The sequence below is a fragment of the Micropterus salmoides genome, unplaced genomic scaffold (assembly GCF_014851395.1).
Source record: "Micropterus salmoides isolate LMB-PRFRI ecotype aquatic unplaced genomic scaffold, ASM1485139v1 Ms_hic_scaffold_17, whole genome shotgun sequence".
Classification (NCBI taxonomy): Eukaryota; Metazoa; Chordata; class Actinopteri; order Centrarchiformes; family Centrarchidae; genus Micropterus; species Micropterus salmoides.
The window spans coordinates 1,931,816-1,946,320 of NW_024040817.1; the positions used below are offsets into that span (position 1 = coordinate 1,931,816).

The 14,505-nt window shown below is 38.8% G+C and overlaps 2 protein-coding genes across 5 annotated transcripts in view; one reads left to right on the forward strand and one right to left on the reverse strand.

Annotated features, from left to right (window-relative positions):
- LOC119906777 (collagen alpha-1(XIV) chain-like) overlaps positions 1 to 14,505 on the forward strand; it is a 516,646-nt gene that overhangs the window by 182,182 nt on the left and 319,959 nt on the right. The window lies entirely within an intron of this gene.
- Positions 8,931 to 12,599, reverse strand: LOC119906791 (C-type lectin domain family 4 member M-like). The gene is made up of 3 exons (XM_038724156.1): positions 12,262 to 12,599; positions 10,217 to 10,344; positions 8,931 to 9,440 (listed from the first exon to the last, which is right to left on the reverse strand). Exons 1-3 carry the CDS (start codon positions 12,448 to 12,450, stop codon positions 9,299 to 9,301), a joined length of 459 nt encoding a protein of 152 aa, XP_038580084.1. The 5' UTR covers positions 12,451 to 12,599; the 3' UTR covers positions 8,931 to 9,298.

The window sequence follows — 14,505 nt, forward strand, 5'->3', positions numbered from 1 at the left end:
CACATGTTGGCCTCCATGATCTCCAGGAAACTCTCAATAGATCTGTTTCTCAGAGAGCCATTGATTGGATCCCGTCATGTTGTTTGTTCCTCGCAGATTATGCTGTGGACCCGCGTCCGACCTCAGGCTTTACATTCACTTGTACCTGCCAGAACCAACAGAAGAAGCACTATATTGGTATAGGGAGAAGCCACAAAGCACATGGAATTATTGATGTATGCAGTTCTTGTGCTCATAATAAGGTGTTATGGACTAAAACACCTCTTCATATTTAGTTTCTTTATGTCTTCGTATGTACTCTACAGAAGACAGAAGAGTTTTAAAACATGAAAAAAGGTTTTTTTATAATTACAAATTAAAAACAATATTTCAGCATGTTCAGCTTCCAGTGAAGAGGGCAGCACAGAGGAGGGTTAATATGAACATGTTGGTGCACTCGTGTGGTGGAGCAGTAGATTACAAGTTCATAATACTGAGCTTTAAAGAGCCAAGATCAGCAGCTTGAACCTCTGTGGCTTTTCACTTCTTAAATATGAACCAAAATTCAAGTTCATTTCACCACAACAGCTACACACCACGCACAACATGTTGCATTGATGTCAAATTAAAACTATGGGTTGAATTGTTTAGTGATAATTATTGTATGAACACTGTCGGCCTCACCCAGGACTAATTTAAAATAAAAATATTTAACATTACCTGGAAACACAATTGAGATGGAGTGGTGTATAAAGACCTTACATAATGAACTGTTTTTATTGCATTGCCTCCTGCGAAACTGAACATTATTACTTGAGCTGAGAGCAAACTAACTTTACATGCTAACAGTACACTATTTTGGCAGTTATTCATCATTTAGTAATACTGTTACACCAATGAAAGATGCTAAAAGGTCTACATTAATACATATAAGTCAACTGTAAAACACTGTTAGATTAGACTTCATCACAAGCAGGAAATATGTTTTTCCTAAAAATATACTAGCTGTTTGTGACCTTCTTGCCACAGCTCGCATTGATGTGCCATCCTGGATGAGCTGCACTACCTGAGCCACTTGTGTGGGTTGTAGACTCCATCTCATGCTACCACTAGAGTGAAAGCACCGCCAGCATTCAAAAGTGACCAAAACATCAGCCAGGAAGCATAGGAACTGAGAAGTGGTCTGTGGTCACCACCTGCAGAACCACTCCTTTATTGGGGGTGTCTTGCTAATTGCCTATAATTTCCACCTGTTGTCTTTTCCATTTGCACAACAGCATGTGAAATTGATTGTCAATCAGTGTTGCTTCCTAAGTGGACAGTTTGATTTCACAAGAGTGTGACTGACTTGGAGTTACATTGTGTCGTTTAAGTGTTCCCTTTATTTTTTTTGAGCAGTACTTATACAGGCTTGAGTACAGACAAATAATATAATTCCATCAATATTATACCACTTATGTACAAATATAATTTCTAGCTGAACCTCTAATTTGAATGTACACCCACATACACACATTCAGTTCTTTTTACATTAACAGTAATATTTAGTTTTGATTCTACAGTATTTAATACTTACGCACATCCATCCTGTGTTGAAATATCAACCTGATGGTCTGTGAAAGTCTGCACCTTAATAGATTTCAACCAGTCTGTCCACTCTCTGTTCTTTATTTTCTTGCATGCAGAACGAGAGCGTGTAGGTAGTTTCTCAACTGACTGCGCTTAACATAATGTTGATATTAAACAGTTCTTCATAACACTAGATCACAGTCAGTGACAACAATTTAGAAGGTTTACCATATTTATTTCTACAGTAGCCACGTATGGCATTTGCATTGTAGTTGAGGTTTGGTCAACATTATGCAACTTAAACACTTACCCAGAGGTGTAGGTATAGAGAGTGCAGACTGTGCACCCAGCTGATCTTTGATAGTTGCATGGTAAAAATGTAAAAATGCATCTAGACTTAATGAGTAGACTCAGAGATTGCCTCTTACCTTTATGCTGACAATGAGATCAAGTGTTATATATGCCCTCAAATGTGAATATCCCCCTTTTTGGGGTGGCAGTCAGTAGTTTTACCCACAAAAGTCTGAAGCAAATGCCATATGTGGCTACTGTAGAAATTAGATTCCATAGAATGAATATTGTCTTATTTTCTTTGGTATTCGTGTCACATAGCTCAAATATGCAATGAGGATTGCTGGGTAACATATGTGTGGCTGCCCAATCTCAAGTTTATATTTGATCATGTGACAAGACGAGACAGGAGACAAAAAAACAGGATGAGAAGGTTGCAAAACTCCCAAATAAGTTTTGGATTTTTGGACAAAAGGACATTGTCAAAGATTTTTTTAATGCAAGGCTCGTCGGATGCAAATACAATTGTCTAGGTGACATAGAGACTGGTTTCTTGTATACAGACACTACTAGATGCACGCGCAGCCAGGGGGCAAAAGCGCTTCGGTAGCCGTCAGAAGAATGTAGTCAACAGCTGGGATCAACGTAGATTACGCATTGTTTGTAAATTCTTGTTGACTTAATAATAAACTGCCATTTCAGAGATGGATCTGTTTGTTAGTGTCTCATTTCACATGTTTGACTGTGCTGCAGATCAGCGAAACCGGACCTAATGTTGAGGGAGAACGAGGGAGAGAAGTGTTCTTTCCACAGCTGTAAGTACTGCCATTAGGCCTAACGTAGCTGTGTCACCCACAGAGATGCAAAGAACATGGTCTTCTGTAAACGTTTTATTGAAGCATCTGCTAAAGCAACATGAAACTTAGCCTGCTAACATTACTGCCAGTGATGCATCCACTCGGTAGGAGAAAGTGGCGTTAATCAACGTTTTGTGTTTTGTAAAAGCACTGAATACTTCTCTTATAAATGCATGTGCAAAACAGTAACGTTAGTTCATTGTTTGTTTTTATCTCAGACAGTGGCGTTAAACATTATATGCTTCGTAAAAATCATCCTCATTGATGCCGTTATGGGTAACATTACGTGATTAGTTTAAAAAGACGGGAGAGACTTGCTTTGTTTTTTCTATTTCAGCCAGTGAGGTTAAGAAATGTCGTGTACTGTAAAAATCATCCTCATTGATGCTGTTATGGATTCGGGATCATTTAATATGTCGGGAGAGACCTGCTTTGTTTTTTAATTATTTTTTAATAGCCTGCTATAACCATAGCCTATATGATGCAGACTCTCAGACCAGAGGATGCTGCATCATGTGTTTTCATTTGGGCTGGTTGTCGACTTCTCTGGTTAATTATTTTCCAGTAAAGTGGATTCATATCTAAAATACGCTGCTGAACAGGTTTCCCGTCACTTTTAAGTATGGGGTGCGGTGGTTGAACTGTTGTAACTGAACCCGTCTATACTGACTCTAAAATCCATCATGTGATGGTATTTTAGCAGCAGCAGTGTGCGTGTGTGTTGAACATAGAGCTGTTCAATTTAATATGTTAATTTGGAAATATATTAATTTAAGGAGCTTTCAATTAAGGAGATTAGATATTTACTACATCTAATCTTATCAGTTGTTAAACCGTGCACAGTGAGGAAACAGGGCACGCAGATTTGCCCGTATAGGGTTCCCTTCTAGACACGAACACAGTGTATGTGTGCGTGTGTGCTCTTTGTAACTGTGGAGCCCAGGGCCCAGCAGCAGAGCCTGCACTGGGACCCGTTGTTACTACCTTATGCTACTGCTTGTACCCCATTTATACTTGGCCAGTTCATGCATCTTGCGTGGATTAGATTGATTTTGATTACCAACAAAGCCCAAAGTGTAAATTCAACTAAGCAGTCAAGATAGACTGAAATCTGATTTACCATCAGATGCATCCTTCTCTCCAAAACACATTCATAATCTTCACTCCTCCCAAGTGTAACTACATCAGTAAGTGGTCTGTTCAGTTCATCTCTATGAGGTTTGTTCCTTATGATAATGGCTCAAGTAATATTGAGAGAGAAATGATCCATTTCCAACCTGTCGTTACGTATGGACGTCTCCAGCTATTTAAACATGGACTGATTATGATTCAGCTTGCATATAGGGCTGTCGCAGTGAAGTAATTTCCATGTTAGGTCTCGACATGTTGAGCGGTATTATCGCATTTTTCGTCACCTCACTGCACAGCAGCAAGCTAGCTGCTGCGTGCTAGTCAACAACATTGCCAAGCAAACTCCTTTTTGTAGTTTGACCATGTCTTTTTCAGACGTAGCTATATCATTACCTTCAGGGCTTGTCTATCAAGTCAATTTACATACCGCAGCAACGCGTGGCTTCAGAGTTTGAAGTCAATTTTGCGGTTATTGCGACAGCCCTACTTGCATACATAAGTCATTTAGAAAGCAAAACTTGCTATTGTGACATTTATTTGGTCCCTGATTGGTGCAGCCACTGAACCATCTGTGTGGTGAGAGAACATGAACACAACAAAGTGTTCCTTGGAATTTTTTAATACACAGTATATTACTAAAAATATATGTGGTATCTTATTACCCACGAAATATCTTACTTTATCTGATCTTCTTTTAAATTCAGATTTGGATTGTATGTGTCATGAATGCATCTAGCCTGTGTCGCATTATTTTCACATAAAAATCACAGACTGATCTAAATTATTACAAGCTAAACTAATAACAACCTCCCGAGTCAATGTCTTATTTACTTTTATTAATATCCCTGTAGGGCTGCAGATACACAATTCACATGTAGATGTGTGTGTGACCTCCAAACAGGCTGCTCACTCTGTACTAGAAGTCTGAAGTTTTTGTAATGTTTCATCCTACTTTTTAAATATCTCTATCTCACAGATCCAGTTCTTACGATTATAACGTTCGCTCTGTGTCCATTCTCCTTGTTGATTGCAGCATGCTACAGTGCACTGGTCCCAGGGCTGGTGTGACAATCCTGATGCCCACAACCTGTAGGAGAAATAAAATGTTGTCACTCCTGATTATTTTCAATTTGAAGTAAGGTGCTGGATTTCACTTCAAATATTTATATTATCAGTAGTGCAGGGCAATGATTAAAATTTGTAATCGTGATTAATTGCATGATTTTCTGCGAATAATCACATTGTTGTGTGCGCAAAATTAAATAAAGAATTTTAAAGTTGTGCATTGCGCATTGTTCATTTAAAAGTACTGCTATATACACAAAAGTGCATTAACGTGGTTTGCAAACACTTCAAAATTGCAATTGCAAAAACAAATTAGGTGCTTTTTACCAGCAGTATTCCCTTTATTCAGTAGAAATAAAACATTTCTTGTATATCTCAACTTAAACATTAATGTAATCAAATCAAATATGAAACCAAAGTTATTTGCCGCTGCCAGGGCATTACCGTTTATCTAGCTTGGTAAAACAAGTAAGAGTCCAGAGCCATAATCATAACAACATAACAGGCACCTTCTGAGCAACAGGTTAACATATATGAATCTGTTTTCCTGTCTTTTATGAACAGGTATCAGCAGAAACATTTTTCTTTTATCAGGGATAAACAGTCTATGGCAAGTGTCCCTGTTAGAGTGAGCTGAAGTGGTCGCCTCACGCACACAACCGCCCACTGCCGAAGTTGAATTGTCTTGAAATTTTTGTACGCGATGCGCAGCACAACTCATTGGAAGTTTCCAGAATCTATTAATGTTTACTAAATAGGACATCAACAGGAGGGAATTCGCATGGCACAGCATCCCCACTAAACTAGATGAAGGCCTATCAGGTAAAAGTTATGTAATGTTAGCCTATAATAGGCTACAGCTACATCTTGAGAGCACTGAGACATTTGCATTTACATAAAGTGAAGTGCAGCTGCTGTTCACTATGTTGACTGGTTACTATGCTGCTGATACTTGAATGTGTGAAAGCATACACTGCAGTACTAACTATGATATATTTCAATAATGTAATAACCTGTACTGTTGCTGCTGTCAATTTTAATTGTCTCTGCTTCTGTCTGGTTTCAGCAGAGAAAAATGACATACTTACTTTTTATTCATTTGACTCTTCTGGATCCGGTGTTGTGATTTTTGTTACTTTAGTTAGTTTGACCAAAACAGGAAATTGTTGTATCCACAGATAAACTAAAGCCAATTTTGTAATGTAATGTTTAATGAAGTAAAAATGCCAATCATAAACCTAAGACAGTTTATAAAATTCATAAGTTGTTTGGACCAAGTTATTAGAGCATCTGTCTGTCAATCCAGATTGTCCAAGAAAATGTTGTGTTGACGCCCTTATGTAGTTTTTAAGTGAGGACAGGAAGACCCATGGGAAACGAGAGATAGAAATGCTGTGAAACAAAGGTCCTTGGCAAGATTCAAACATTATATGTATTCATTATATCACAGGTACACGGCACACATGTTGGCCACCAAGGTCAAAAGGAACTCTCAAAAAAATTGTTTCTCATAGATCCATTGATTGGATCCAGTGTTGTTGTTTGTCCATGTTCCTTGCAGAATAATAAATGCTATGGACCTGGGCCTGTCTTCCGCTTTTACATTCACTCCTACCTGCCACTATGACTATATTGGAATTATTGATATGAGATTATTCGTGCAGTTCATGTGCTTGGAAAGATAAAATGAATTATGGACTGTCACTGCTTTTGAGCTTTTATATTTAGTTTCTTAGTCTCGTATGTACACTACAGAGGAAGACTCTCAGAAAGTGAAGTGTTTTTCTTTTTATTCCTAATTGAAGAAAACACATTTTCTTTTGTGTAGGCAATTTCTTTGCTTTTTCACCATGATCAGTTTTCAGTGAACAAGGCAGAACAGAGGATTAATATGAATATGTTGGTGCCCTCGTGTGGTGGAGCAGTAGACTGCAAGTTCCTTATACTGAACTATAAACCTGCAAGCAATTTTGCATTTAAAAGACTTGTAATAGCCATCTCAAGACAGCCCAGACGTCTAGGCTAAAACAAAGTCAGTGAAAAGTTAATAGACATGTAACCGCAGCCTAAGGATAGACTAGTCATCAATTAGACTATTACACTATTGAACGACCACCTATATATGACATATATATGTGGTCGTTAGATAGTGGTCGTGTCTATTAAAGACGTGGTATTCTGCTCATTTTCAGGTTCATAATCCTGTTTAGGGATTGTACCAGAACAGGTTTACATGGTTTAAATTTCAAAAAACGCCATATTTTTGTCATACTGCACATTGCTGCAGCTCCTCTTTTCACCGTGTTGAAGGATTCGTTTTAGCTGTGGAGTGATACATCTTGTCTCTAAATGATCTTTGCTGGGAGTTGCACATGCGCAGTTCCTTGTTAAGGACTACGAGCCAATCAGGGCAGGTCAGCGAAAGGCCGGTAATAGCCAATCAGAAGCATAGAAAGTTATTAATCTGTAACAAAAGTATCTTTCATCCATAAAGTTTTAACTGAGCTCTGTCTCTACATCACAGGAAAAACTTAATGTCCGCTGACTGCCTGGAGGGTAGCTAGTGTTTGGAGGGAGAGGAGAGCTGTGTGCTGCAGCTCACGGTTTTTCCACCGGTGTTTTTGAGGGCGTTTCAGACTAGTCGCTCAGCGAGCATTATGACACGTATTTTCATTGTGACATCACAAGAAAGGGAAGTAAAGCCTGGACTACAAACGAGCTGTTTTCAGGCAGTTCAGAGCAGAGTTTTCTGTAGGAGATGGGAACTCCCTTTGGGCTGGACTCTGGGCTTTTTCACTTTGCAAACCTGTTACATGCACAAAAAAGGAATATAACTCTGTAAGGGGGAGGAAAAAGCCTAAAACCATAATACCACCTCTTTAATAGACATTGACTATGGGTCTAGGTTTTAAACAAGGTTGAATTTAGGCTGTCAGTGAAAGTGCTAACTGCGTCTGTATCTGTAGCTAGTTAGATCAGTTAGCCGGGCAGGTAGTGGTCCTAGCTGAGCCCTACAGTGCCAAGAGCCAAAGCTGGCAAGAAAACCACTTCTGTACTGTATTCTCTATTGTCAAAAGCCGTTTTTCTATTACCAGTACCAGTTCAGCTCGCCTCGACTTGACTCTGTTTAGGCCTACCGTGCTCCATTTCCATTGCAGATAGCACCCAGAGATAGTACCCCTCAATGGAAAACCAAACAAAGGCGAGTAGAGTCGAGGCGAGTAGAGCTGGTACCGTGCAGTGGAAAAGGGGCTAAACTGGCCTGTGTTCCCCCAGCCGTGGGAGCGTGTGTTCATTCAGCGGTGAAGGCGGACCTCTGACACCAAAGTAAATGAACAATATAACAGGTGGGTTGTTTAATCTATGGTTTTTGTATTGTTCTGTCAACAATGTTTTGCGAACAAAGCTAACACGCTTATCTGTCAAAATAAATGCTATTATTCTTTTGTATCCTAACATTTCATGTTATCAAACTTTGTATTATTCAATGCACTGAATTGAGAATCTCTAAACAAAGACAGCTATATATTTTCCCTCGCAAAGAAAACATTTATTTTGCGATAGTCTGACCACGTAATGATAGCCTTTGGATATTGCTGGAAATTGTTCTAAATCCCCCTCCTTAAAGGGTTAATTATTATAATCATTTAATAATGCATTGCATTTAAATAGCACTTTTCATACACAAAAAGCGATTACAGTACTGGTCCTACCAGGCTGGACATGCAGTCTGCCAAAATGTGTATCTCCCTCCATAATGCACAGATGGTGGCCTACCATCAAGTTGCTTTTGTTTGTTTGTTTGTATACTTCAGATCATGTCTGATAACAGAGATAAACACACTGAACAAAATTATAAACGCAACTCTTGTTTTTGCCCCCATTCATCACAAGCTGAATTCAAAGATCTAAGACTTTCTCTATGTACACAAAAGGCCTATTTCTCTCAAATATTGTTCACAAATCTGTCAAAATCTGAGAGATCATCCATCCACCTCATAAGTGTGGCATATCAAGATGCTGATCAGATAGCATGGGTATTGCACAGGTGTGCTTTAGGCTGGCCACAATAAAAGGAATTTTGTTCAGAGTATGAGGTATCTTCCTTTATTCAATTTTCTTTTAAGTCAAGTTGGATTAGATGCATCATATATGTTTTATTTATATACATAGAGGGCGAGAGAGAGACTTCTATTTGTCTGTGGTACATGCCGTGCAGTGGCTTGTGTCTCCATGAAGGTTTTTCGTCTTCCTTGTCCTCACTCTTGGGTTTCTGCTGCCTGAGGTACTCACTAAGCCCTTCATATATGGGGGCCATCTTCCTGATGTAGTCCAGGATCTTTTCCGTTTCATCCAGTCATCTTGACACTCATTAGCCCTCGGCCTCCCTACACACCTCTCTGTCATCAAGGAAAACAAGAAATATTTTTCTCACAGATCCAGTTCTTATGATCAGAGTATATACTCTGTGTCCATTTTCCTTGTTGATCGCAGCATGCTGCAGGGTACTGGTTTCTTTGCTGGTGTGGCGATCCTGCTGCCCAGAACCTATAGGACAAATACAGGTTGTTATTTGTTGTCACTCCTGATTATTTTCAATTTGTAGTAAGCTTTTGGATTTCACTTCAAATATTATTAGCAGTTAAACACATAATTCAGTTTTGTAAATTGATGTAATCTGCATTGATCTTTTTTTCATTTGTTTACATTCTACTTTTTAAAACAACACATTCTCACTCCCGGTCAATTTAGCAACGCTTAGCAACAACAAATATGACACGTCCACTAAAGTTAGCAACAATAAAAAAAAAAATAAAAAGCTATGCTATTTTGAAACTGATTATTGAAGTTGTGATACTTTGCAATTTGGTTAGGTTTAGGCAACAAAACTACTTGGTTAAGGTTAGGAAAAGATCATGGTTTGGGTTAAAATAACTATGTACATCAGTTAACACGCAATTCAATAACTTGCCTGACTTAAATAAAAATATTTAATGTTGACTTTTTGTTACACGTTGGACATGAACACAGCTCTCCTGGTTCAAAGTCAGGGTTCTGGCCCGCCATCCACCCCAACCACCTCCTTAATCAGTCTTTTCTGTTAAATATCATATACCTATCTTTACCATCAAAAACTGATACTACAGGACTTCCCCCTCTGCGTTGAACTATGACGCTGTACTGATACCCAGTCCGTTACAAACCGACGCAGATGGGTATTGACCATGCGTCCATATGTGACGAGTCAGGAAGTGAGAACGGGTTGTTTAAAAGACGTTTGTTAGTGACAAATGTGCTAGAAAAAAACTTTTGAAACGTCTCACTTTTCTGTCAGCAGCGAGTGGTCCACCCATACCCATTCCCATCTTGTTGGCTTATTTTCCTGTATGACCCGTAGACCAATCCAGGAGTCTCCACAGTTCATACTCTTCACCAGCTCTACAACAAATTCCTAGTAGTTGACAGGGAGACATAAAATCTTTTATCTGTTTATAATTCAGTAATTCTATTGTAGGTACATTTATGATGTCTGAAATGTCTGAATGCAACTTTTCAGTTCATCCGTGGTGCATATATCAGTATTCTTCTTAATCTCATTGAGCATGATGCCTTTCATCTTTGCCAGACAGCCACTTCTAAGGAGAGAAGCAAAAGTGCTGAACTTTCTCCATTTATTGACAATTTGTCTTCCGTGGACTGATGAACATCAAGGCTTTTAGAGACCCTTTGGTAAACCTTTGCAGCTTCATCCAAGTCAGCAATTCTTAATCTTGGGTTTTCTGAGAGCTCTTTTGTTTGAGACCTGGTTTACATCAGGCAATGCTTCATGGCAATGGCAAAATAAAAATTGTTGTATGTTTTTTATAGGGCATGGCAGCTCTAACCAAACGCTTCTAATGTTGTCTCATTGATTGGACTCCAGGTTGGCTGACTCCTGACTCCAATTAGCTTTTAGAGAAGTCATTAGCCTAGGGGTTCACGTACTTTTTTATCCCTGCACTGAATGTTTACATGGTATGTTCAGTAAAAACAAAAAACATATAATTGTTTATTCAGTATTAGTTTAAGCAGACTGTGTTTTTATATTGTTGTGACCTGATGAAGATCAAATCACATTTCATGAACAATTCTGCAGAAATCCAGGAAAATTCCAGTGTTCATACGTTTTCTTGCGACTTTATTAAGGATTACAACAATGCCACTTAAAAGCATGTTTCACATCTTCATTTAAAAATGTGTGCAGTTCATCCCTTATTTTGATGCTTTCAAACTTTGAACTGAAGGAAGTATCTCATTATTCTTGCTGATGAAAGTGTAATGAATAAAAATATTAAGTTGTATTTATGCATTACTAAATAAAAGTTGGTTGCACTACAGAGAGAAGTTACAAAATAACTGTACGTGACAACTAAATAGTTAAACATGCCTCGGGGTTGGTGTAAATCATAAGACATCACAGAATTATACTCACTAATGATAAAACAGCTTTTTGCCACACAGTATTTTTCATTACTTGCATATCATTTTGCACCACTTTAATCCAATAAAGACATGTTAATGATATGATATTTCAATGTTGATCTAACTTACCACATTGTGCTAATATGCAAAGTGGCTGTGCCATCCAGAAAAGTATTGCACACATTATGGAACTCCATCTTTCATCAGTGATTGGCCACTTGCCTTAGTTATGACTTTACGTCCAAACTAGTTAGGTTCTAACCCAAGTTATTGTGGTGCAACAAATTTTAGTAGCTTATTTAGTTACAAACTACCTAGTAGTTACTATGCCACTAGTGTCACCCTTACAAAATTATTTAGGAAAGAACTTACACACGGGGTGAGAATTATACAGTGACAACCGGGGTGGTCAATCATTTTGTTTTCCAGGTCAAAAAGATAACCCAGTACAGCGCAGGTGCGGGCTTCAGTAAACTAAAATCTTACAATGCTTACAATATCCTTGCTTATTTAACCGATGTCTGCTGTCTGTAGATGATGATAAATCAAATTCATTATACAAATTGATGGGTGCCCCATACCCCACGACGACTTTTGTACTCAGAGGTCACAGCAAAACTGCCAGAAAGTCAGACCCACAACAGCAGAGAGTCATGACCGCTCAAAACAGACCCGCATGAAAGAGCACAAACCCGACATTGCCGAGTTGTTTTGTGACGCGGCGTTTGTAGTCAAATTGGCATATCTTGCAGACGTATTCAACATGCTCAACAGCCTGAACCTCTCGATCAAAGGATGAGAACAATGGAGCTATAGAAAAGAAGGATACAAGATGGACCAACTGACAGCAAGTTAAAAACAGATCACTGGCATCTTTGATCTCTCACTCAGTAACAAACACACTCACCTGTTCCTCTACGTTGTTTATGATCACCAGATCTGATCCTCTACTTTGACAGTCCCATCTGCTGTCAGACCAAGTTTTCTTCTCATTGGATTTAAAGTAACAACTACATCCAAATCTTTCCCATCCTTCAGGACACCGCTTTCCTTCATGAAGCGAAACAAGCTTTAAAAACAAGTGTTTTAAAGACATAACTCTGCTCAAATAAATTATGGCAACACTTAATCATATAACATCACACAGTATAACTTCAAGTCAGTTGAATATCAATCTGTCCAGATTAAAAAGAAGAATAAGCGATTGTTGTTATGGCAGAAAATTGTGGCCTTTTTACATTTAATCTTTTATGTATATTCTTTTACTATTGACTTTTTAAATTTACTATTATTACTGTTAGTCTGTCCACATTTACTAGGGTTCAGGTCAGAGCTGTGAGATTGTTTTGGTGTTTTCCCATCTTGTTGTTCCTCTCCTCTCGTGGAATGTTCATTCAAGGCTGAGAGAGGATCTCTGTTCCCCATAACATAGAAACCTAGACTGTGTAAGTGATTATGCATCCCAGACACCCAAAGCTGCCCTAGGCGGCAGGTCTCTGGACCAGCTGTATATGTGTTTTAGTAATTCTCTGTTTATTCTCTTTTGTTAATAAATTCTTCAAAGACAACGGTTAGTTGTTACACAATTATTTGCCTAATCCCTCACCAGCAAGATACAATTTCCACGACAATTGTGAATCAGTGTCACCTGTTTTGGTGCAAATGAAAGTGAAAACAGGTTCACTGAAGAGTAAAGCTAGACCTACCCCCAAAAAGGAAATCGTTTTGCAGGTGGTGGCCACTGATAATTGCTCTCTCCTTATCCACCCTGACAGATTGTTCTCTAGTTTTGTTCGTTTCATTGTCAATACTGGTAGCAAGACTACTGCCTTATGCAACCAGCCTATTCAGGTTTTACATGTAGTCCAGCTCCTCTGGGATGACACATCCATATGTGCTTATTTCTGTCAAAACTGTCAGAAACAGACTCTATGAGGGTGGCATGAGGGCCCGGTCCTATAGAGACAGACATCTGTGCTCACAGTCTGCCACGGCGCCCCGTGTTCTTCACAGATGAGAGCAGGTTCACACTGAGCACATGTGACACACATGAAAGAGTCTGGAGAAACCGCGGTGAACGTTATGCTGCCTATAACATTATCCAGCATGACCGGTTTGGCGGTGGGTCAGTCTGGAGAGGCATATCTTTGGGGGGTCACACAGACCTCCATGTTCTAGCCAATGGTACCTTGACAGCTGTTAGATACAGGGATGAGATCCTCAGAGCTGTGGGCTCTGGTTTCCTCCTTGTGCAGGACCGTGTGTAGGCAGTTCCTGGATGATGCACTACTGAGTCACATTATGAGTTCCCGTGATGAAAGACATGCAAGTTTGATCAGTCTGTGTAATTTTTGAATCCAGCCCTTGACCTTTCTTAAGTCATTTTGTTAACAAATTATACAATGTAGAGGAAAGATTTTGAACTTGCAGTGTATTTCATGGCATCACTTGAAATACCACTTGTTGTTTACTCTGTGAATACTCTCAGGTTTTGTATCTCATTTATAACAGAAATAAACACATAGCAAAACAGATAAATAGAATTAACAATATATAATTAAACTTAATGGCTATGGCACGTTATACCAAGTGAATTGTTATAATACTGGTGTCCAATCAACTTTGCTTTTGTTCTTCAGCTGCTTTTTCTTCATCCTTTAACTGACTGTGCTTTTTACTTATTCGGGTTTCATAACTGCTCTGTAACTGACTGTTGTTGACTGCCATGTCTTGATGCTTAATAAGCATCATTTTTTACCTGAAATTTGTCCCTGCAGCTCGCTGTAGTTGTTGTACAGTTTGTCGTATCTGGTCTGCAGATGGTCTTTTTCCAAAGTGACTGTAATATCTGGTGAGAAGCACAACAACATAATAAACACACCAACACCACCAAATCATTGTGTCCCTGAGCAAGACACTGACCTAATTGCTCTAGAGGCGTGCGAACTCTGACATATATAGCAATTGTAAGTCGCTTTGGATAAAAGCGTCAGCTAAATGAATAAATGTAAATGTAAAGAATGATCTGCCGCTATACTTTGTTTAAAAGTCAAGAATCCTATCTGCGTGCTGACTGTATTATACATCCAATAGTCAGTATAATCAGTCCAGCAGTTTTGACTCATTTTCACAACACCAGCATTTCAGTGAA